General features: G+C 42.5%; 1 protein-coding gene across 1 annotated transcript in view; it reads right to left on the reverse strand.

Moving 5' to 3' along the window:
- The window catches only part of LOC121878469 (teneurin-a-like), a gene marked incomplete at its 5' end in the record, with an annotated part of 135,050 nt that overhangs the window by 77,205 nt on the left and 32,075 nt on the right, over positions 1-25,770 (reverse strand). Inside the window, 2 exon segments of the mRNA XM_042384710.1 lie at positions 1,730-1,756; positions 11,587-11,794. Of these exon segments, the coding sequence (XP_042240644.1) occupies positions 1,730-1,756; positions 11,587-11,794 (235 nt within the window).

The raw sequence follows: 25,770 nt of genomic DNA on the forward strand, positions 1-25,770 counted from the left end.
GTATAATGAAGATGACGTCACTTACATTTACGATAGTCGACTGATGAACTAATATTGTAAACCATTTAGTTGAGAAATATATTGTAAAGATTATGCAAATACTTGACTTGGCCAAATACAGTAATACTTGACTTGGCCAAATACAGTAATACTTGACTTCCTGTGGATGAGCTAAGAGGATGAGATAGTCTTCCAGCGGATCATCCAATATCCAGGATCAGTTGGTCTTAAACAGAGGATTAACTGACGACTGGATAAGATAATCCCTTCATAGGATTAAGAAATACGGGAAGAGGATTAGATTATCTTCTGTAAAGGGATTAATCAAAGAGGAAAAAAAAGAGGGTCAGCTTTTTACTTTCGCATTGCCACACACACACACACACACACACACACACACACACACACACACACACACACGACCCTCCCCTCCAAGAAAACCAGGTACCCCCCTCAAAACAAAAAAAGACCCCGACAGACCCGACAGAAGTTCCCGACGATAAGTTTACACGACAGTTATCACCACAAAAGAGAGGGCGTGTAGAGCAGTCCTTCATGGGCGAGGCAAAGGGCGGTAATAAAAAAAATTGTGAAAAAAAGGGGGAAGAGAAGGTGTATGGGGGTTGGTAGAAGGGGAGAGACTGAAGCAACAAGTTAACTCTTCACTTCTACCCTTTATCACCCTTTATCAAACCATTAGCCATTATTCTTAGTTAACCATTATTATTCTTAACCATTATTATTCTAAACCATTATTATTCTTAACCATTATTATTCTTAACCATTATTATTCTTAACCATTATTATTCTTAACCATTATTATTCTAAACCATTATTATTCCTATTATTATTCTTAACCATTATCGTCATCCATTTTTTTCTCAATATATCATTCCAGGCAGAAATCATTCCAGGTGCGATTATTATTTTATTTTATTTTTTTCTTCTCTCTTTTTATATACTGATTCTCAACTGTTCATTGCCCAAAGTGACAACCGTAATAGAATTTAATAATAAAGGAAAAAAAGGGGGAAAAAATGAATTAAAGTCTATCCTTAATGGTAAACGGCATAAAGTAACGAACCATGCACGAAGGAAAATGAATAATAATAATAATAATAATAATAATAATAATAATAATAATAATAATAATAATAATAATAATAATAATAATAATAATAATTGTTTTAAGGGAGAAAGGATGGTTAATGTCTATAGATTAATAATAATAATAATAATAATAATAATAAAAATAATAATAATAATAATAATAATAATAATAATGACGATGAACAAAAATAAAAAGATTGGAAACATATGAACATAATTTTTTTAGGAATGACATAAAAATATAAATGACTGGTTGGTGAACATAAGGTGAACACATGAGAACTTTCCAACGCGTTCATTTAATCTTGTTAAGTGTTCACATCCATTAAAACAAACTTGGTGGGTTAAAATATGAACAACTGTGAACATAAACAAGCTAAAATTATAGATATATATATATATTTTTTTTATATATTTTTTTTTTGCTTCTATAAAAATTAGAACAGGTAAGATAAACCCGTCGGGAGGTAAAGATTCATAACAGAATTAAAAAAAAATAATAATAATGATAAGAAGTAAACTGAGAGCCATTAAGAGGATTACTGAATGCCATAATGAAAAAGTTTTGGTATGAAACTAAGGTACAGCGAAGCCTAGCCGGGGGGCACAGTCTACTTACCGAGGATTGTAGGAGCTCCAAAACTGACTACAATATGACATTTTACAGACAGTGGGTGGTGGTAGTGGTTGGTTGGTGGTGGGCGTTGCAGAGAGACGGTACGGTACGTGTACGTGGTCGGTACAGTACGGTACGGATAGCGCAACAGATGCAGAACGCGTACATCACACGGACAGGAGGAGACGCCACAGAGGACAGACATGGGGACACAGGGGGCTTTAGAACGGTGGCCACCTTCATCACCCCGGGCCGCGCACACCCCCACCCCCCCCACTTACGACCAACACCTCACGCCACCTGCACCCACTTACACCTTCCTACGAGCAGGGCGAGGAGGAGGAGTGGAAGGCTCACCTGTGAGGCTGGAGGGGAGGGGGACAAGGGAAAGGAAGGGAGGAAAGAGGATCTAATCTGGGTCTTATCTCTGCCAAGAACATCATTATCTGCCCTTGTAAAGCATCATACTACTGACAAGGTGGGGGAGGAGGATGTGTACACCTGTGAGGAAGCTTGAAGGAGGAGGAAGAAAGAAGAAGGAAAAGTATAAGGATGGTGGGAGGGAGGAGGAGGATAAGGAGGAGGATGAAGAAGGCTCTAACCTAGGTTTATCTTTGTAAGGGACAAATGCCCATCTGTAAACACTGTGTCAGGGTTACCACACTAGCCAGCTGAAGGAGATCGTGTATCGTGTCTACCTGACTGATCACAGCTTTGTTTACTGCAAGGGATCTCAAAACAGGTGTGTGTGTGTGGAATGCCGTGAAGCGCAGTTCATTTCCTCCCCAATTAGTGATGTGTTGTATGGTTCCTTCACCTGAGCAGTAAAGTGATCATAAAATAAACAAACACTATAAATGGGTTCTCATATTAAACGAGTCTCCGGGGTTCACTTCATCTTGTATCACTATAGATGAACCTTTTTTATTTAGGTTTTTATACGAGTTAATGTAGGGGTTAATATAAGCAGTAAATCTCTGTAGGTAGATGCTATATAACTCGTGGTAATTGGTAAGTAATACATTCGACTGTCATATGATCATAAGTAACTGTTACGTGAACTTAGAAAGCTGCTACGTGACTTTAGACAGCTGTTGCGTGACCCTAAACATCACCTACGTGACTTAAACACCTGTTACTTCAAGTTGTTGTTACCTGACTTAACACCTGCTACTTCAGGGAGATGTTACGTGATCTGGACACCTGGGCTCCTACACAACACCTGTTACTCGTCCCATCATCTTCTCTGACGTTACTTGGGGGGTGGGGGAGGAGAGAAAGGTCCTAATAACATTACACCCAAGACCGTGTAATTAAACAATACATCTTGATCTACTTGGGTAGCACGTCCAGTGGTCTCGTAAAGGTATGCCACTTGGGGGAGCAACAATAAATAGCTCGCCCTCCATCTCCACTACAGTTAGATAAGCGTCAGGTGAATAAACGTGAAAGCTTCCATGAACACCTGGTAGTTCAAAAAAAAATCTCTCGATGCTACCTGTTGGCATCTTACATCCCATGGCACTAGCTGAGTACCACAGGATGCCAAGCGCAATTAAGTGAAACTGGTTAGGATATTACATAAGCGAGGTTTCTATTTTTAATCAACAAGGAAGCATTTTTATTCAAAGCGATATTTCCCTCTGAATCAAACGAGAGCTGTAATAACCACAGAGTCAAATGAGCTTCCACAATTACTTCATTTTACCTATTGACTCACCTGATGGCTTCATCATTAAGTAGTTTGTATTAATTTTAAGGAGTTAAATCAACACTTCTGGTATCTTAATAGAGTAGCTTATCAATTCTTATCTCCGTTATCATTTTACAACATGGAGATAATAGATACTGTATCTAGTGTCACGGAGAGAGAGAGAGAGAGAGAGAGAGAGAGAGAGAGAGACACTTGCCCTTTAAAAATATATAAGAAAAAAAATCTCTCCTCTCGCCGTGACAACTTTGACCTCTACTGAAAGTTGACAGACAAACTTACACCAATAACTACACTGTACGGAGCTGACCGTGGCACCATCACCCTATCACCTCTCTCAAGAATACCACCACACTACCTCTTGCAACACACAACTTGCAACACATACAGTATCTTGCCTTTCTACATACAATACCTTGCAACACGCTATTATTGGCAACAGATGATTACATGCAACACACACACACACACAAACTCTTACGGTAATTTAGACTCCTGCAATACAAGTGCTGCAACACATACGGATTCTGCAACGCATAACCTCTTGCAATACTCATGCTACTGCAACATACAAGGTCTTTGAAACACACACGACCTTGCAACACTGGTTAATACAATATACATTATCATGCAATACATACAGTAGGTTTCTTCAACATACAACTTCCCATTACAAAAGCCTCCTCCAACACACAAGTTTCTCCAATACACAAGTAGTCCAACACCACGCATCTCCAACACACAAACACCCCCCAACACACAAGCTTCCTCCAACACACAAGTACCTCCAACACACGAACTTCCTCCAACACACAAGCACCTCAAACACACAAATATCCCCAACACACACACACACACACACACACACACACACACACATAACCTCCCTCCAACACACACACATACACCTCCAAAACACACTCCTCCTATATCTCTTTTACATGACCCTGATATCACGACCTACAGTAAAGACAATAACATACCGGAAATAATGATAGCCTAAGTGTCTGTAATTTGGTTAAGTTAATATATCTAAACGCTATCAGACTGGTAGGTTAATGTTAGGTTAGTTTGGGTTAAATTGCGGGGTTAATTTCGTTGGTTAAATAAACAAAAAAGTGTCTTTTCAATTACCGATTTAGGTAAGGTAGTCTTCCTAATCGTTAATTTGATTGGTTAATAATGCTTAGTCGTTACTGCGATTGGTTGATTAGGTCAGGTGTCCATCCAATCGTTAACTTGATTATTCTATACATCTTTTTCCTTATTATTATTTCTATCTAGTTTTATTGCTCTTATTATCCTATTTCTTTCATTGTTCTTTCTTTTTATCTGTTATTCTATCATTTCATTCACTAGATTTTATTTCACAATATCGCCCCAGAGACTCGAATTATACAGTACCTATAATAATGCTGGGTTATTCTAAGACGGTAAAACATGTGGAGGTAAAACTCAGTGATATAATTTCCTATAATTATATCAACTACGGGTATTCCTGGACGAGTACTACAGTATTACCAGATGAAGGTTGATCCCTCTCGGACTACTATACAGACCTGAGCTGGTAACACCTCCTCGAGTGTAAAGGTGTTGTTGTATAAAGCAGGTAACACTATAGAGGGAGAGGGAGCAAAAGGTTAGATGGAGAGAGGGAGAAAGGGAGGGAAGGAGGGAGAACAGGAGGGTAGGGGGGGAGAGAAGGAGGGACGGAAAGGTTATATGGAGAGAGAGAAAGGGAGGGGAATGGAAGGGGAGGAGAAAGTAGAGGAAGGGAGAGAGAGGGGGAAAGGTTGAGGGAGAGGGAGGGGCTGTCATGCATAGGAGAGGGGGGGATGGAAGAAGGGATGGAGCAGGTGGCAGAGGGGGGGTGAGGAGGGAAGGAAGGAAGGAGGGAGAGAGGGAAGGAAGGAAGGAGGGTGGGAAGGACGGAAGGAAGGAAAGCGGGAGAAAGGGAGGGAAAATTGAAGAGAGAGGTAGGGGAAAGTTGAGAGGGAGGGGTTATCCTGTATCGGAGAGGGAAGGAGGGAGGGAGGGAGAGGGATGGTACCTTGGATAAATTTGAATTACATGAAAAGCCTATGGTATCTGTTGTTGTTTTTGTTGTTGTTGTTGTTGTTGTTGTTGTTGGAATGAAGACAATACCATGTGGGAGAAAAGGGAGGTGGGGGTGTTAGATGAAGAGGGGCCTGGTGGTAGGAATGGTGGTAGTAGTGGTGATGGTGGTAGTGGTGATGGTGGTAGTGGTGATGGTGGTAGGGATAGTAGTGGGGGTAGTGGTGGAGGTGATGGGAGGGGTAGTAGTGGTGGTGGGGTAGTGGTGGAGGTGATGGGAGGGGTAAAGGTGGTGGTGGTAGGGGTACTGAGTGGTGTGGTGATGGTGAGGTGGTAGTGGTGGTGGTGGTGGTGGTGGTGTTAGTGGTGATGGTGGTAGTGGTGGTGATGGTAGTGGTGGTAGTGGTAGTGGTGGTGGTGGGAGGGTACTGGTAGTGGTGATGGTAGTGGTAGGGGTGGTGGTGTGAGGTGGTACTGGTGGTGGTGATGGTGGTGGTGATGGTGGTGGTAGGGAGACCTGCGTGGTGGTGGTGGTAGGGAGTACTGGTGGTGGTGATGGTGGTGGTGGTGGTGATGGTGGTGGTGGTGGTGGTGATAGTGGTGGTGGTGGTGATGGTGGTGAGTAGGGGTGGTGGTGGTGGTAGGGGTGGTGGTGGTAGTAGGGGTGGTGGTGGTAGGGGTGGTGGTGGTAGGGGTGGTGGTCAGTGAAGGTGGTGAGTGGTGGTGGTGGTGAGTGAGGTGAGGTGTGAGGTGAGGTGGTAGGAATTGATGGCGGTGGTGGTACTGGTGGTGGTGGTAGGGGTACTGGTGGTGGTGATGGCGGTGGCAATTGGGTACTGGTGGTGATGGTAGTGGCGGAGGCAATGGAGACAATAGTTGTAGGGGTAGTGGTAGTAGCGGCAGTAGTGGCAGAAGTGGTGGTAATGGTGGTGGTGGTGGTGGTAGTAGTGGTGATAGCAGCAGTGGTAGTAGAGGTGTTAGTAACGGTATAGTGGTAGAAGTGATAGTAGTGGTAGTACCGACAATTGTGGCAGGGGTAGTGGTGGTGGTAGTAGTGGTAGGGGTAGAGGTGGTAGTAGCGGCAACAGTGGTACGGGTAGTGGTGATAGTGGTAGTAGTGGTGGTGTGGTAGTTGTGGCAGGGGTAGTGGTAGTAGAGGCAGTAGTGGTAGGGGCAGTAGTGGTAGTAGCAGCAATAGTGGTAGTAGCGGCAGTAGTAGTAGTGGTAGTGGTGATAGTAGCAGCAGCAGTAGTGGTAGGGGTAGTGGTAGTAGCAACATTATTGGAAGGGGTAGTGGTGGTGATTGTGGTAGTGGTAGTAGTGGTAGTGGTGGTAGTAGCGGCAGTAGTGGTGGGGGTAGTGGTGGGGGTAGTGGTGGTGGTAGTAGCGGCAGTAGTGACAGGGATAGTGGTAGGGGTAGTGGTGGTGGTAGTAGCGGCAGCAATAGTGGCAGGGGTGGTAGTGGTGATGGTGGTCGTAAGGGGGGAGGGGGGGCGGCGGCATCGGGGGACACAAATGGTCTAATATACAAGTGGTTGGTGGAGCCATACGCTAGAACACAACACGGACGAGGTCACCACAACACATCTCACACTCGTGTCACAACAATAAGAGAGGGAGGCAGGAGTCGGCCCTGACCCCTGCCCTTCACACTGCTCCTTTAGGCCGAAATTCTCACGTCCAGTCGGTAGGAATGTCAGCCTTAAAGAGGTGTCGTGGCAGAGCTCCTTCTTGGGCTCGCTCTCTGATTTTGCAAGCTGTGCAACGCAGCGTGTGCCACATTTGCAACACACGCTACAAATTTGGAGTACCATTAACAACTGTTCTACTATATTAAACGTTGTGTTCTCAATTCCAGTGTTTAGAATAGGGCGCTAACTTATCACCTGCAGTAAACTAACATATTCACACAACTAAACCACTACACGTAAAAAATATATATACCTATTGTTCTGACATCTTCCCTTTACACATGAACTAGTCCTCAACACTTACACTTGGTTTAAAAATGTTGTATAGTGATGCTGACAAGACTATGCATCCATGACTCTAGGAGGAGAACACATTAACCCTCACACTTGTTCCACTACAGGTTCTACACACCGAATTAAAACAGAAAAGTACAAGTAGGATTTAGCAGTAGTAATGGTAGTAGTGGTAGTAGCAGTAGTAGTACCAGGCGTGACACATACCAACACTGTTTTACTATAAGGTTTGTTATGAGGGCTCCAGTCAGCTGCTTGTTGTTGAGTGATGCATGACCTACACACACACACACACACACACACACACACACACACACACACACACACACACACACACACACACACACACACACACACACACTAGCACAAGAGGCCGCGAGGAGGCAGCCGCTAGAGAAGATGTTATTTCTAGGTCAGGACACTACTGAGTAACTTTAACATTCACACAAAGATTACTACACTAGAGGCAACGGCTAGACACTGATGAAACCCATGGCTTTACCGAGGCACTGATGGCCCTCTGGCGGTGACTGGCTTAATGATTGGGACCCTTAAGTAGCAAAAACACAATCAAATATATATATATGTATGTGTGGGGGGGTACTCCACACTGGGACACAACAGAGGCTGAAGGTACCGTAGGATTCTCCACCTGACGGACCAGGAGGCATCAGTAAGCTATGGGTTTCTGCAGGTGCCTGACGCAGTGTATACGAGGCCTTTTTTTTTTAATATTTACTTTACTATTTAACTTTAAGTAGAGTCTGTATGGTATATTTATAAATTACAATCATTATAGTGGGGGTCATTTTGTATTAAGTCTTCATTTATAACACTGAAATAAATAATTGGTTTATATTGACTTTATAAAAATCTCTAACACATTTTCTCTGCCCCGACAGGAAGGTGTTTGTCTTACTGCTTATAAACATTACTTTGAATACAAAACACAATGACCAGTGCAATATAAGTCATCTTTATTAAATGTTTTAACTCCACTTTATTTGTTCTTGTGGTGACGGAAGGTTCAAGAGAAATATATAAAAACACATTTAACAAAACAGCGCTTTATGTTTGAATCAATATCTAAAGGGAATTATTAATCTGACTATATTGACTTTAGTCCGTGACGTAAAATGTGAGAGAGAAGTGTTGAGTGTTTCTAGCATATGCCTCAACATAACATTAAGACAGAAAACCTTAACAGCTAGACGCAGAACACATCAGTCCTTGTGGGGTCTGGCGGGGCGTGTCCTCAAGACTTATTATCAAACACTTACTTCCCGCCGTCCACGTCTCCACCACAAGTGTCTCTGCTTACTAATAACAAATCGTCGTAGAAATACATTTAGTGACTCAACATTTATTAACGAGAGTTTTAAGTTTTCTTAACAAACAGTGAGTCACTAAGAAGACCTCATCATTAGCGGCTTTTGTTAGTAAGCAACAAGACTCGTGTAGCACCAACCAAAGTAAGATTTTTTGATAATGTGTAGGAGGATCAGGTCCCTAGTGGCTGGTCTTATCGACACGCCCTGGTCAGGCTCCGCCAAGGGCTGAACCATGAATCATGGTACAAAGGCTTCAGTGCAACTCTTCAGAGCAAACTACAAGCCCGAGAGCCCAGCCCGAGGCCCGACACCCACTGTGAACACCACTGTACGTGTTGGCTGGTGGGGCAGTGTGTGGTAACAGAGGGGCACTCGGGTTGGAGGGCGTGACGTCACACAGCTGTACAATAGACACTGTGATCACCACACGACTATCTATCTGGTGGTAGCCATTACATCGTTACTATGACTCTTAAACCTCTTCAATGACCATCACAAAACTTGTGCTGAAAGGAAACAAAATGACATGGCTATAACTGTCCAAAGTCGCCCCCAGTAATAAGCGACCTTATGTAACACTGGTCATAAGGGCGACTTTGGTGGTACCACGATCTGGAGGGATAAAGCTAACTGGTCATCGATCAGATTAAAGGGATTCACACACTTTTGTTTTATTTATTCAGATCATTCACAATTACGGGGGATTATGTCTTCTGTTTTGTACATAATTAATCCCTAAAGGAGACTGTAAAATAATCACTACATAAAGTAAAGGGTTAGTATTATTAGAACTTATAAGGGAAAGAGAAAAACAAACAACCCTCCAGAGGCTGGTCTTAATAGTATCAAGAAAGATGGAGGAGGAGGAGGAGAAGGTAGAGGAGGAGGAGCAGGTAGAGGACGAGTAGGAGGAGGAATTAACGAGAGGGAGAAGGAGGGAGGAGAGAGATGTACACAGACACAAGGAAGAGAAGAGGTGAGGTATTACACTGGGCTCTCCGGGGGGGACAGTGGGGAGGTTGGGTTGAGAGAGAGAGGGGGAACACGAAAACGACAGAGAGGGAGGTCACAGGTCAAGGAAGAGGGGGGGGGTCGAAATCGTGACGTCACCTCTCGTATCAGGTCAATCTGGGCCAGCCTGCAGGTCGCTTGTACAGTCACTCAAAAAACTATCTATACAAAATTGTGTTGAGAAAATATGACACAACGGACGAAGGATTTTGACAACCAAACCGAGACAACAGGAGTCGTAGTGTTCATTCTGAAATTCATCGATCAACCCGAGTACAGATAAGTTATTTGAATGACTGTACAGTGAGATAATGAATCATTTTTCCCGGAGTTTTGACGAGTGCATCACGGAACGGTTGACCCATTCGACATACACATGAGTGGAGCACGTAAATAGTTGGCAGGCCTATGCAACACAGTAAAGAAGTCGGCAGTAAGGCCTATGCAACACAGTAAAGAAGTCGCTAGTAATACCATTCAGTGTTTTGGTTAGGGTAGGTTAGGTTGCATTATACTTCGGCAAAAGTTGGGATGATACTCCACTCTGATATTGTACGTCATTGTCTCGTATTAAAGGGGTTAAGTGTATATTATGCTCTTGTATAAAGGGGTCAAGAGTACATGATCCTCTCGTAATAAGGGGGTTAAGTGTACGTGAACGTTTTGTATAAAGAGGTTAAGTCATATTAAAGGGGTAAGTGTGGAACGTTTGTTTACAGGCGCGGAACGTTTGCGGCAGGTGGCCCGTTGACATTGATCGAGGCGGAACATTGGAGGGGAGGAAGAGGGTGAGAATAAGGTAAGAGAGGAGGAGGATAAATAAGAAGAGGGAGAGATTTAGAAGAGAGAGTGGATGAGAAAAAAGACAAAGAGGAAACGTGAAAGAGAAGTAGGAGGAGGAGGAGGCCTGAACGAATGATAGGTAAAAGGAAGTGAGAATAGGAGGAAAACGTCAAGAGAGAGAGAGGATGTGGAATGTTTGGGAGGAGGGAGGAGAAGGAGAGGGCCGGGGAGGCATTGGGGGTGTAAGAGGGAGGGAGGAGGGAAACAATTGATTAACAGAAAAACATCGTAAATAGCTTCACTTTTGATGGAGTTTCTTCTACCATGAAAGTAAACAAAAGGAATATAGTATATTTTTTTTTTTTTGAGGCGCCCGTTTGAGGTGTAGCAGAGGGGGGGGGGTGGTGGGGGGTTTTGAGGGGGTGTTTAAACCAGGGTCACAGGTCAGAGAGACAGGTGTTATGGTTTATTTATTAAGGGGATAAGACCTGCTGTTGCATCTAAGGAGGGACGACGTTAGCATAATACCTCGCACCTCTTCTCTGTTTTTTTTAACATTATTTTTTTCCTTCCTTAAAAAAAAATAAAAATAAAATAAAATAAATAAAGACATGAGTTGTAGATTGACCCCCAGGAGAGCTTACAGCGAGGGAGGTCATTGGTCACATCCCGGAAGTTAGGTCAAATATTATAAGGTAATAATTGTTACCTTATTAATAAAAACTAAGGGTGACTTATGGTCTAATTAAACCATTGCAATGACAACAACTTTCTACTCAAAACAATTATAAAAAATAATAGGTCATTAAAGGTCATTAATAATCAATCCGTGACCTTATACTCCAGAATGACACCAGTGACCTCTAGACTGATCACATAAGACGCGTACACATACACACACGCACACGCACACGCACGCACACACACACACACACATATCAAACTACCATGAAGAGCTACTGACCAATGCATCTCACACATTACCTTTCGCTATACTCGTCTTTCTGGGCGAAGCTCTGAACACTGGAGTCCTCGATGATAAACTTCACCCGCAGGTAGAAGGAGGCGGTGACGGCGGGCGGCTGCTTACGGAGGAGCACTTCTACAGGATCACTGGACACCATACACATGACGTGGTCGGTGCAGGCGTCTGTGGAACAACACTCTGAGTCCGAGCAGTCCACCAGTCCATCTGTAGGAGGAAGACATAGATTGGGTGAGTGGGCGTGAGATTGGGTGAGTGGGCGTGAGATTGTGTGTGTGTGTGTGTGTGTTTGAGGGAGACGACAGCTGATACACCTCCCCAACACTGCCCCCCCCCTCCTCCTCATCAAACACCTCTCACCATAGTCTCCTGCCTTCCCCGATAACTAACCCCCCTCTCCTTACCACCTTCCTTAATTATTTCCCTCCCTTCCTTGCTTATCATCCCCTCTCTCCCCCTCCTCCTCCTCCTCTCCTTTATTTACCCTTCTACTTCTCTTCTTCTCTTCATCCTCTTCCTCTTCCTTCTATCTCCCCCTCTCCTTCTCCTCTCCTCATCCTCTACTCCTCCTCCTCCTCCGGTCCTTTCCCCCTCCCCTGACGATACATCCCATTTACCACATGATCAACCCATTCCTTCCCCCATCTCATAACACCAGGGAGCAGACACACACGACCTACGCCCTACACCACTACCACCACAAGACCCACAGTCCCACCTCGCTACTTCGTCCAATTCTCATTTTTTCTCATCTTTTATATATAGACGTGATGAAGCCATGACTGTCAGTGAGGAATAAAGGTAATAAGCGACTTTCAATAAATGGAATGACGTAGATGAGGCGAGAAGAGAGATATCCCGTCAACTTGAGTCAATTACGTGATGAAGGAGACGAGAGAGAGAGAGAGAGATTACATTCATCTTGGCAAGACGCGATGTATACTGCACTGTAATATGTCGTCCAGTATAAGGCATAAGACCAGTTGAACTGTCTCTAACACACACACACACACACACACACACACACACACATACACACACACACACAACTGTTAGACAAATAACCTCTATAATAAATTCTCGAATAAACCAGTAATGGACAATTAAACCGATTTAGTGTGACACGTCGAGGAGAGATACGACCTATGATGGTGTGGTAATGAAGCAAGCATGTGTGTCAATATTCTTCTTCAGCTATTCAATATTGACTCTCAACAATATTGTGTGTGTGTGTGTGTGTGTGTGTGTTAATATTGAAATTATTTAACCGTAAAATAAAAACCAATGTCATAAACTTAAAACATAAATCAATTAAAAAAAAGACAAAAAAGTAAATTCAATAAAAAATGAGAATACCAAACTTAACCTAACTTAACCTAACCTAACCTAACCTAACCTAACCGAACCTAACTTAACTTAACCTAACCTAACCGAACCTAACTTAACCTAACCTAACTTAACCGAACCTAACTTACCCTAACCAAAACTCCATGAATGATTAATATAACACAGGTAGGTAATTAATTGGTACTTAACTATTATAAGGTTCAGGTATGATCAGGTGTGAAGGTCTTAAATATACACACACCTCTCACCTCTCCAACACACACCTCACCTCCCAAACACACACCTCACCTCCCAAACACACACCTCACCTCCCAAACACACACCTCACCAACACACACCACCACACCTCTCACTTCCTCACCTCCTGCCACACACCCCTACACACACACACACCTCACCTCCCTCCCCAACACACACCTCACCTCCCCAACACACACCACCACACCTCTCACCTCCCTCAACACGCACCACACCTCTCCAACACACACCTCACCCCCAACACACACCCCACCACCCCAACACACACCACCACACCTCACCTCAACACGCACCACACCTCTCCAACACACACCTCACCTCCCAACACACACCCTCCCACCCCAGCAACACACACACCTACCTCCCCAACACACACATCTCCCCACCTCCCCAACACACACCACCACACCTCCTCACCTCCCCAACACACACCTCAAACCCCAACGCACACCTCACCTCCTCAACACACTTCCTCACCTCCCACTCAGCACACCCCACCTCCCCAACACACACCCACCAACACACACACCTCACCTCCCAACACACACCTCACCTCCCCCAACACACACCACACACACCCCACCTCCCCCAACACACACACCTCACCTCCCCAACACACACCTCACCTCCCCAACACACACCTCACCTCCCCAACACACACCTCACCAACACACACCTCACCTCCCCAACACACACCTCACCTCCCCAACACACACCTCACACCTCATCAACACACACCTCACCTCCCCAACATCCACATCACACTTTGTCTAAACTTGGTCCCATCTCACCCCCAACCTCCCCCAGTAGCCAAGGGAGGGAGGGAGAGGGGGAGGGAGGTATAATCTAGGTGTGCCAACATTTACCTTGGGAAGTGTGAAGCAGCCAGTCTGACACAGTCTAGTCTCAACACTTAAGGATTTCTTCCACAGACACACTATTAATTTATTCAAAATTTTCTATACATTTTGTCTCTTGTAATAGAGGCACCATTAGATTTCAATACAGTAAAAGAAATCCTAAGTACAGCTAGAGAAATATATTGTCAGTACTTTAGATGAAATTATGTAATACAGGTACAGTATTTTCACAAGTTTTATTCGAAAGTATAAATAAAAAAACAATTACAGATTTAAGTCACCACAACAGGTACAGTGATAAAGTGTTAGATTAAAATAAACTGTCGGATCTATGAAAAATAATTACAGGTTTGAGTTAGACATTACAGGAACGGTAAGGTGTTAGTTCATGGAGTGACTGTATCACAGTGGGGATAACTGTATCGTACCGGGGGCGACTGTATCATACCGGGGGTGACCGTATCATACCGGGGGTGACTGTATCATACCGGGGGTGACTGTATCATACCGGGGGTGGCTATCATACCGGGGGTGACTGTATTATACCGGGGGAGACTGTATCTTACCGGGGTGACTATCATACCGGGGGTGACTGTATCTTACCGGGGGTGACTGTATCATACCTGTTGGGATCAACGAGCGCCTCAAGACGCCCCGAGTCCCACTAAATCACTCGCGTCATGCCTTCTTCATTAGGGCACAAACCCCAACACTGAACGTGCAGGATGACATCAAGGAGGCCTTTTACGCCGACTTTGACAGAGTGCGAACCTCTATCTCCAAAGACGATAAGGTTGTGCTCCTAGGTTACTTATATACCAGAGTTGGCAGAGATGCTGACATTTGGCAGGGAATCATAGGGAGAAATGGACTAGGCAAGTGTAATCCCAATGGCCTATTCCTCAGCAAGTGTGCTGGACACAACCTCACTATCACCAATACCTTGTTTAGGCAGGCCGAAAAGTTCAAGGGTTCGTGGCAACACCCACGATCCAAACACTGGCATCTCATTGACTACATCATTGTCAGGGAAAGAGATCACCGAAATGTTCTCATCACCCGAGCCATGCGTGGTTCAGACCACTGCAACACTGATCATCGGCTCATCAAAGCCAAACTCTCACTTCACGTCGCCCCGAAATGGCAAAGACAACAAGCCCCCAAAAGAGGTTTTAACATTAAGCGTCGAAGGATCCAGTGGTAGCACATGCCTTCAGAGAGCAGCTCGAACATGGGCTGATTAACAACCCGACAACAAACACTCCAAATCCCAGTGCCGAATGGGGTATTCTCGACATTGTCATGAAAAAAATATGCAAAGAGACCCTCGGCTAGATCGAAAGAATAAGCCAGGCCTGGTTTAATGAAAATGACCCGGCAGTCAATGTATTCGTCAATGATAACTGTGCTGCTTTAACTAACTGGCAGAACAACCCTCAGTCTCGAACCAAAGCCGATACCTTCCGCAAGAAGAAAGCGGTGGCCCAGCGAAAAAAAAGCCTGGTTTAAAAATAAAGCATGTGAAATGCAAAAGCTTGAAGATCAACGCAAGATGAGCGAATTTTTCAATTCCACTAAAACATTTCATGGGCCAATCACTCGTGGCGGAGCCCCCCTCCGCTCATCCAACGGTAACTCCCTAATTATAGACGAGGAAGGCGGCATCCTTCAGTGCTGGAAAGAGCAATGCCATTTGCTGCTCAATCGAAACACCGATGTGGATGTCCTGATTACCCAGCTGGTCCCTCAGCATCCAGAACTGACCCACCTCAGCTATTCTCCATCCCTGGATGAAGTAGCCACTGCCATCAAACAGATGAAAAATAACAAAGCCTCAGGGCCTGATGGAATCCCAGCCGAGGTGTATAAAGCAAGAGGACCTCTGCTTACCAGCCACCTCCATTCTCTCCTGGAGAAAAAATGGGAAACGGTGGAAATCCCCAAGCTCTTAAAGACATCTCCATTGTCAATATTTATATGAACAGGGGAGACCTGTCAGACTGTGGCAACTACCACGGGATCTCGCTGCTGTCCGTAGCTGGCAAGATTGTCGCCCAAGTCCTCTTAAACAGACTTCTTTCTGAGGCGGAAAACTTCCTCCCAGAATCTTAATGTGGTTTTAGACTATCACATGGCACCACTAACATGATCTTTGCTGCTCGCCAGATACAGGAAAAGTGCAGAGAACAGCGTTGTGACAGACACATGGCATTCATCAACCTAACCAAGGCCCTCGACTCTGTCAACAGGGAAGCCCTCTGGCGGACACTGCGCCGTTTTGGCTGCCCACCAAAATTCATTGCCAGTGTGAGGCAGCTCCACGATGGCATGAATGGCAGTGTCCTGCAAAATGGCACCCAGTCTGAGTTCTTCCCCATTCAAACGGGAGTAAAACAAGGATATGTACTGGCACCCAATCTCTTTTCCATTTTCTTGACTGCCTTCCTTACTTGTGCCAGTGCCAATTTAGCTGGCGGGGTGGACGTCCAGTACTAGATGAAGGGTGTTTTCAATACAAGACGACTCCAGGCAGGAACAAAGGTTTCGGCAGCTTCAATTACTGAACTCCAGTATGCATACGACCTCACCCTTGTCGCTCACACTGAACACATGAACACCTACGCAGATGCTTATGCACACTTCGGCCTTGAGGTGAATGTACATAAGACTCAGATTCTCTTTCAAGCTGCCCCTGGTTCAGACACACCTCCACCGTCCATCTAGCTTAACGGTACTACCCTCACTAATGTTACCCACTTTCAGTATCTCATATCCCACCTGTCCACCACCGTGGACATCGATGAAAAGATTTAACATCAGATCAGATGTGCATCTCGAGCCTTTGGCAAGAGTCCTTACCCGTGTCTTCAGCTGTAGGGAGCTGAAATTATCTACAAAGATGCATGTATATCGAGCAGTGGTCCTCCCCACCCTGCAATATGGCAGCGAGACATGGATCACATACAGGAGGCACCTGAAAGCACTTGAAAACTTTCACCAACGAAGTCTACGTTCCATCCTCCAAGTTCGCTGGGAAGACAAGAGAACAAATGCCAGTATTCTCGCTGACACCAACTGTAGAAGCATCGAGGTTACCATTATCCATGAGCAACTACGCTAGGATAGTCTTAAGACACACCTGAAAAAATGCCAAATCGACCCCCTCACCTGGGAGACAATTACTCCACACCGTAACGTTTGGAGGAGCAAGACACGAGGTGTCAACACTTTCGAGTTAGCCCGACTGCATACCGAGGCAGACAAGCGCCAACGCAGAAAAGACGCTGCCGCCGCCCCTCCCGCACTAGATGTAGCCCTCCACACATGCAACATATGTGGATGACACTGCCGGACTCGTCTCACCCTCTCTAGTAACCTCAGAGCTGACCAACGAAGGTGACATCCCTAATAACTCGTATCGGATGATCGTCATACTCGATTTCGAGTGACAGCAAAGTCGTAGTAGTAATAGTAGTAGTAGTTTATGTGTGTGTGTTACATGACTGTCGGTGCAGAAAACAGGTCCGATGCTGGAAATGGTAAACGTGGAAAGATTGAAATTTGTTATAATTTTTTACAAACAACCAGTACTACATGCTCACTACAACACTTGTACTACATGCTCACTACAACACCAGTACTACATGCTCACTACAACACCAGTACTACATGTTCACTACAACACTAGTACTACATGTTCACTACAACACCAGTACTACATGTTCACTACAACACTAGTACTACATGTACACTACCACACTTGAACTACATGCAACACCAGTACTACATGCTCACTACAACACTTGTACTACATGTTCACTACAACACCAGTACTACATGTACACTACCACACTTGAACTACATGTTCACTAGAACACTTGAACTACATGTTCACTACAACACCAGTACTACATGTACACTACCACACTTGAACTACATGCAACACCAGTACTACATGTTCACTACAACACTAGTACTACATGTTCACTACAACACTAGTACTAAATGTTCACTACAACACCAGTACTACATGTTCACTACAACACTAGTACTAAATGTTCACTACAACACCAGTACTACATGTACACTACCACACTTGAACTACATGCAACACCAGTACTACATGTTCACTACAACACTAGTACTACATGTTAACCACAACACTAGTACTACATGTTCACTACAACACTAGTACTAAATGTTCACTACAACACTAGTACTAAATGTTCACTACAACAACAGTACTACATGTTCACTACAACACTAGTACTACATGTTAACCACAACACTAGTACTACATGTACACTACAACACTTGAACTACATGCTCACTACAACACCAGTACTACATGTTCACTACAACACCAGTACTACATGTTCACTACAACACCAGTACTACATGTTCACTACAACACTAGTACTACATGTTCTCTACAACACTAGTACTACATGTTCACTACAACACTAGTACTACATGTTCACTACAACACCAGTACTACATGTTCACTACAACACTAGTACTACATGTTCACTACAACACCAGTACTACATGTTCACTACAACACCAGTACTACCTGTTCACCACAACACTAGTACTACATGTTCACCACAACACTAGTACTACATGTTCACTACAACACCAGTACTACATGTTCACTACAACAACAATACTACATGTTCACCACAACACTAGTACTACATGTTCACTACAACAACAGTACTACATGTTCACCACAACACCAGTACTACATGTTCACTACAACAACAGTACTACATGTTCACTACAACACCAGTACTACATGTTCACTACAACACCAGTACTACATGTTCACTACAACACTAGTACTACATGTTCACCACAACACTAGTACTACATGTTCACCACAACACCAGTACTACATGTTCACTACAACAACAGTACTACATGCTCACTACAACACCAGTACTACATGTTCACTACAACACTAGTACTACATGTTCACTACAACAACAGTACTACATGTTCACTACAACAACAGTACTACATGTTCACCACAACACTAGTACTACATGTTCACCACAACACTATTCTGAACTACATGTTTCCAGGGAACAAAACAAATTCGAAGCCGTCTTTATAAAAATTCAAGGATAATGGCTTTGAGCTATGTCTTAGGTATTAGTTATGAAATTAATACCTAAGTACACAGCTTAACGATGATGATGATGTGTAGAGCATTAGTGGTTGTTCCAGACAGCCTAAACAAGCTACCCAAAACTTTCACCATAGATGTCAAATATAAGACAACTAAATTCTGTTGTATTTAGTCCAGCAGAAAAAGAAAGATTCTCTCATCGTCTCTGGACAAGAAAAAATGGCAAAAATTTCTCCAGGACTGCGTTTACCAAGAGATAGGCCCACTGAAACTTAACAGGGAGATGTTTACTTTCCTTACCTAGCTTGAAGAAGATTCAGAGGTAAGAATAAAGTGGACAAGGTTTTGCTCGAAGACTGGAAAATCAGAGATGTCCCTTAAAACCTTTACAGAGGGAATCGAAGACGGACAAATTTTGGTATTTGAGGACAAAAATAGTAACTCCCTGGGATGTTTCCAATTTTATGACCCCGGAATACCCATGACCGAGAACGAAAATAGAGAAAGTTGGATTCGACTCAAGGAAGTCGTTACGGACAGTTTTCTTAGGTAGAAACTACCTAACTCGATTTCGATACAAATAACAGGTATAGAAAACAGTGCCATAATGCTTGTGCCCCTATCCCCTTCGAACTGGAGTATATTAGAAAATGATACGGTGTAATACGAAGTGATAAAAACCTCCCTCCTCAGGTGGATAAAATATGACCCCAAAACGGAAACTATCGCAATACATATTAACCTTAAATATGATGACGCCACTGTGTAGCGTACTGATATAGGACCCCCCAATTGTATGAACACAGTTAGAAGGCCATCGTATCAAATAAGCCTCGAAAACTCCAATATAAAAAAAATACTGTTAACCGTGGCTAGTGACGATGATGAAGATAATGATTTCCAAAGCGTAGAAACAACTTCAGAAAACTAAACGACGGTAGAGGCGGAACTGCCAACAATTTCACTAGAGACAGAGAAGCCAGAACAAACACAGTCGTCCTCCAAAATGCAGGAACTACAGAACGATCCGGATGACGTTACAAAATAATCGGTATCCAAAATAGAAGAAAAAGGTAATTAACTACCGGTAGATAATTCGACAACCCAGCAGCCACACGTAACGTCACCAAGCAGTAGTGACGATAAGCCTGAAAGGCCAAGTAGAAAGCCTATTTGGCTCAAGTTATATTGCTCTTCCTGTGGGCTAGTAATAGTGGGTTACTGTATTTTCTAATTGTGGAGCAAGATCTAGTGATTGATTAAGTTATTTACATCACTGGGGACGTAACGTAACATTCAACTGGGAATGTGAGTTACAAGACTAACGAGGTCATCCTAAAATTATATCTTGCGCTTGTGAGACCTCACTTGGATTACACGGTTCAGTTCTGGTCACCGTACTACAGAATGGATGAAGATTCCCTAGAAAGAATTCAGAGGAGAATGACAAGACCAATCCCGGGCATTAGGAGCCTTGAGTACAGAGACAGGTTAAAGCGTCTGAATTTGCACTCCCTTGAGAGACGTAGAGTGAGGGGCGATATGATACAGGTGTATAAATGGAAGTCAGGGCTAAGCAAATGTGACATTACCAAGGTACTCAAACTATCCAATTACAAGAAAACTCGTAACAATGGTTTTAAATTAAGACAAATTTAAATTTAGGCGCGAAATAGGTAAACATTGCTTTGGAAATAGAGTAGTGGACGAGTGTAACAAGTTACCAAACATCATTAACTCGAATACGCTGGATAGCATCAAACATAGGTTGGATGGATATATGAGCGATAGGGGTTGGGTGTAAATGGTACTGCCCAGTAGGGGCCAATAGTACGGCTGCAGTTTCCTCCAGTTTTATGTTTTTATGTTCTTATGTATCTTACCGGGGCTGACTGTATTTTAGGGATGGACAGGAGTGCATGTGAGACCTACAAGCATGACGGACACTAAGGCACAGTATACTATATACAGTACGAAGCCTTTTTCAATAACATCTTCATTTTGGAATTCGATAACATTAATATTTTCCAGGGGATCTTTCGTAAGCTCACAATAAATGCTTTCATCACTTTATTCCTCCATGGTATAGATATGTACATGATGTTCTTTGTCTTTGACCTAGAAACAGTGACCCATTGGAATTTTTAGACAAGCTTAATGATATTGTCCCAAGTATCACATTCAAAATTGAAAGAGAAATAAATGGATCCCTTCCATTCCTTGATATGCTTATCATGAGAAATGGCCAAAACTACAAATTTAAGGTAGACAGTTTCATGCACTTTTTATCGAATCACCTGGAGTCTACCAAAATGTCAGTTTTTTCTCCTATGTTCTTAAGATGTCTGCGTATTTGTGACGCTGAATTTATTGAAGATGAATTGAAACACATTCGTTCCATTGCACAAAAACCTGGGTACCCTTCTGTGTTTGTTGATCGTTGTTTTAAAAGGGCTAAAAAATCCTTTCATTCCTCTCAAACCAGGCAAATTCCTACACTTAAGAACATTTTGACTCTGCCCTATTGTAATGAATTGTCCCCTTAGTTCGGTCCCTCAAACTACTAAATATTAATGTTGTTTTCAAGTATGACTCAACCATTACCAATATGTTAATAAAAAATGGCCCAAGTTTGAATGTAAATGGAAGTGTTTATTGTATTCCATGTAGCAAATGTAATGGTAATTATGTAGGACAGACAGGAAAAACATTGTAGCTCAGAATCAAACATTAGTACAATATCAGAACAGCATCTGAAAGCAGTGCCCTGTTCGTTCATGTTAGGAATAATAATCATCCCATTGCTTCAAAAAAGTTTAGAAGTATTCAAATCATCTTGTGTCACAGAAAGACTTCTGGATGAAGCTAGTTTGATTAAGGAATTAAAATCAATAAACCTTAGTGATGGTCAGTTCAAAACTGATATGTTACATAAATTTATTTGTCAGTGGCCCAAGGTTAAAAATGCTTTGAAAACCTTGGATCTAGATGTAGGATAGTTATTTAGTGGGTCCCTTATTTTTGACCTGACCTGACTAGTCACGTCGCCCCCTTCTCTTTAGCTCCTCTACGTGTGCGTTGGTGTGGGGATTAGTGGATGACATCATTATGACCTGACCTCATGTTTAATAAGGTCACCCTGTATATTTAAGCCTCTCTCTGTCCATGTAATCCAGTTGCCTCTGAAGATGTCTTGAATAAAGACGAAAGCTAAGGTGCTCCGTTGTTTCCCTTTTTCCCGTGTGATTTTATCAAGATTTATCTTATCCACGTTTTCATTGTGGATCTACAAAAAAAATTTATATATATATATATATATATATATATATATATATATATATATATAGATCATCCCTACATATAACACCATCCATTAAACACTATATAACACCATCCATTATCAACACTACATATAACACCATCATCATCACTACATATAACACCATCCATCATCACTATATAACACCATCCATCATCACCATATAACACCATCCATCATCACACCATCCATCAATATAACACCATCCATCACTACATATAACACCATCCATCATCACTACATATAACACCATCCATCATCACTACATATAACACCATCCATCATCACTACATATAACATCATCCATCATCACTACATATAACACCATCCATTATCACTACATATAACATATAACATCAGTACATATAACACCATCCATCATCACTACATATAACACCATCCATCATCACTACATATAACACCATCCATCATCACTACATATAACACCATCCATCATCACTACATATAACACCATCCATCATCACTACATAAAACATCATCCATCATCACAGCATATAACACCATCCATCATCACAACATATAACACCACCCATCATCACTACATATAACACCATCCATCATCACTACATATAACATCATCCATCATCACTACATATAACATCATCCATCATCACTACATATAACACCATCCATTATCAACACTACATATAACATCATCCATCATCACTACATATAATACCATCCATCATCAAGAACACAAAACAAGAATGGAGGAAACTGCAGCGGGCCTATTGGCCCATACTGGGCAGTCCCGTTTACATCCAACCCCTATTGCTCATATAAGCACCCAACCTATGTTTGAAGCTATTCAGGGTATTCGAGTTAATGATGATATTTGGTAACTTGTTCCATTCATCCACTACTCTGTTTCCAAACCAGTGTTTACCTATTTCACGCCTAAATCTAAATTTGTCTAATTTATAACCATTGTTACGAGTTCGCCCCTGGTTGGATAAGTACCTTTGTAATGTCCCCTTTGTTTAGCCCTGACTTCTACTTATACACCTCTATCAGGTCGCCCCTCGCTCTACGTCTCTCGAGGGAGTGCAAATTAAGATGCTTTAACCTGTTTCTATATTCAAGGTTCCTAATGCCCGGGATTAGTCTTGTCATTCTCTTCTGAATTCTTTCCAATGATTCTATATCCATTCTGTAATACGGTGACCAGAACTGAATGGCGTAATCCAGGTGTAGTCTCAAGTGCAAGATACAGTTTTAGGATGACCTCGCGAGTCTTGTAACTAACACTCCTTTGTATGAACCCAAGTACTTTATTGGCCTTGTTACGAGCAAAAACACATTGTTTACTTGGCTTAAGGTTCCTACTTATCATTACTCCTAAATCTCTCTCGCAGTCGGATTTCTCTATGGCATCGTTGTTCATCTGGTATCTGGTTTCCCTGTTTACATCTCCTATACTGAGTACTTTACATTTGTCCACGTTAAATTTCATCTGCCATTTTTCAGACCATTCGAAAAGTTTGTTTAGATCTTCCTGTAGTTTTGCGGAGTCCTCGTCAGATTTAATAACACGTCCTATTTTAGTGTCATCAGCAAATTTACTTATGTTGCTGTCTATGCCGATATCTATGTCGTTTATATATATAATAAATAATAATGGTCCAAGTACTGAGCCTTGGGGTACTCCACTTGTGACGTTGCTCCAATGGGACTTAGTGCCGTTAATGCTCACTCGCTATTTCCTGCCCTGTAACCACGCCCTAATCCATTTAAGGATGTTACCTTTGATGTCATGTGCTTCTACCTTTCTAATTAGTCTTTCGTGGGGGACTCTGTCGAAGGCTTTGCTAAAGTCGAGATATACCACTACATATAACACAACCCATCATCACTACATATAACACAACCCATCATCACTACATATAACACAACCCATCATCACTACATATAACACAACCCATCATCACTACATATAACACAACCCATCATCACTACATACAACACCATCCATCATCACTACATGTAACACCATCCATCATCACTACATATAACACCACCCATCATCACTACATATAACACCATCCATCATCACTACATATAACACCATCCATCATCACTACATATAACACCACCCATCATCACTACATATAACACCATCCATCATCACTACATATAACACCATCCATCATCACTACATATAACACCACCCATCATCACTACATATAACACCACCCATCATCACTACATATAACACCATCCATCATCACTACATATAACATCCATCATCACTACATATAACACCATCCATTATCATCACTACATATAACAACATCCATCATCACTACATATAACAACATCCATCATCACTACATATAACAACATCCATCATCACTACATATAACACCATCCATTATCATCACTACATATAACACCATCCATCATCACTACATATAACATCCATAATCACTACATATAACACCATCCATTATCATCACTACATATAACAACATCCATCATCACTACATATAACAACATCCATCATCACTACATATAACACCATCCATTATCATCACTACATATAACAACATCCATCATCACTACATATAGCACCATTCATTATTATCAACACTACATATAACACCATCCATCATCACTACATATAACACCATCCATTATTATCAACACTACATATAACACCATCCATCATCACTACATATAGCACCATTCATCATCATTACAGATCGGTAAATTAATTTCCGAGATTCTTGGGCGGACACACAAACAAAAACACCAAAAACAGACACACTTCTTTGTTTCATATAGATAGATGTACAACTCACACAATATGTTTGAAAGGTTGTGGCCGATTTTACAAAAAGGCCTAACAACTGCTATCGAATCTAATCTAACTTACCCTAATCTAACCCAGCCTAACCTGACCTAAACAAGCTTAAGAGTGACCTGATATTTAATGTCCTTAAGGAAAAATGTCAAAAAGATGTTAGTCATTTTTGTAAAAGACCCAAATTCGCAAAACGACCGTAACATAATATAAAAAAGAGAGAGAAATAAAACAGTGTAGAAAGAGAAGGCTATGACAAATGCTGTATATTTTAGTTGTACAAGAGAACACTTCATCCTTCGGCCAAACCCTGCAGTGGCCAGGGTGTGCCTCACGCCAACACGATACGTCCCTCCCCTCTTCTGCCATAACTTACGACAAAGCAATGAAGGAAGGAATATATTTTGTCTTACGATGTACAAAGCTAGACCAAGAAACTCG

Source organism: Homarus americanus, unplaced genomic scaffold (genome assembly GCF_018991925.1).
Source record: "Homarus americanus isolate GMGI-L3 unplaced genomic scaffold, GMGI_Hamer_2.0 scaffold33529, whole genome shotgun sequence".
NCBI classification, from domain to species: domain Eukaryota; kingdom Metazoa; phylum Arthropoda; class Malacostraca; order Decapoda; family Nephropidae; genus Homarus; species Homarus americanus.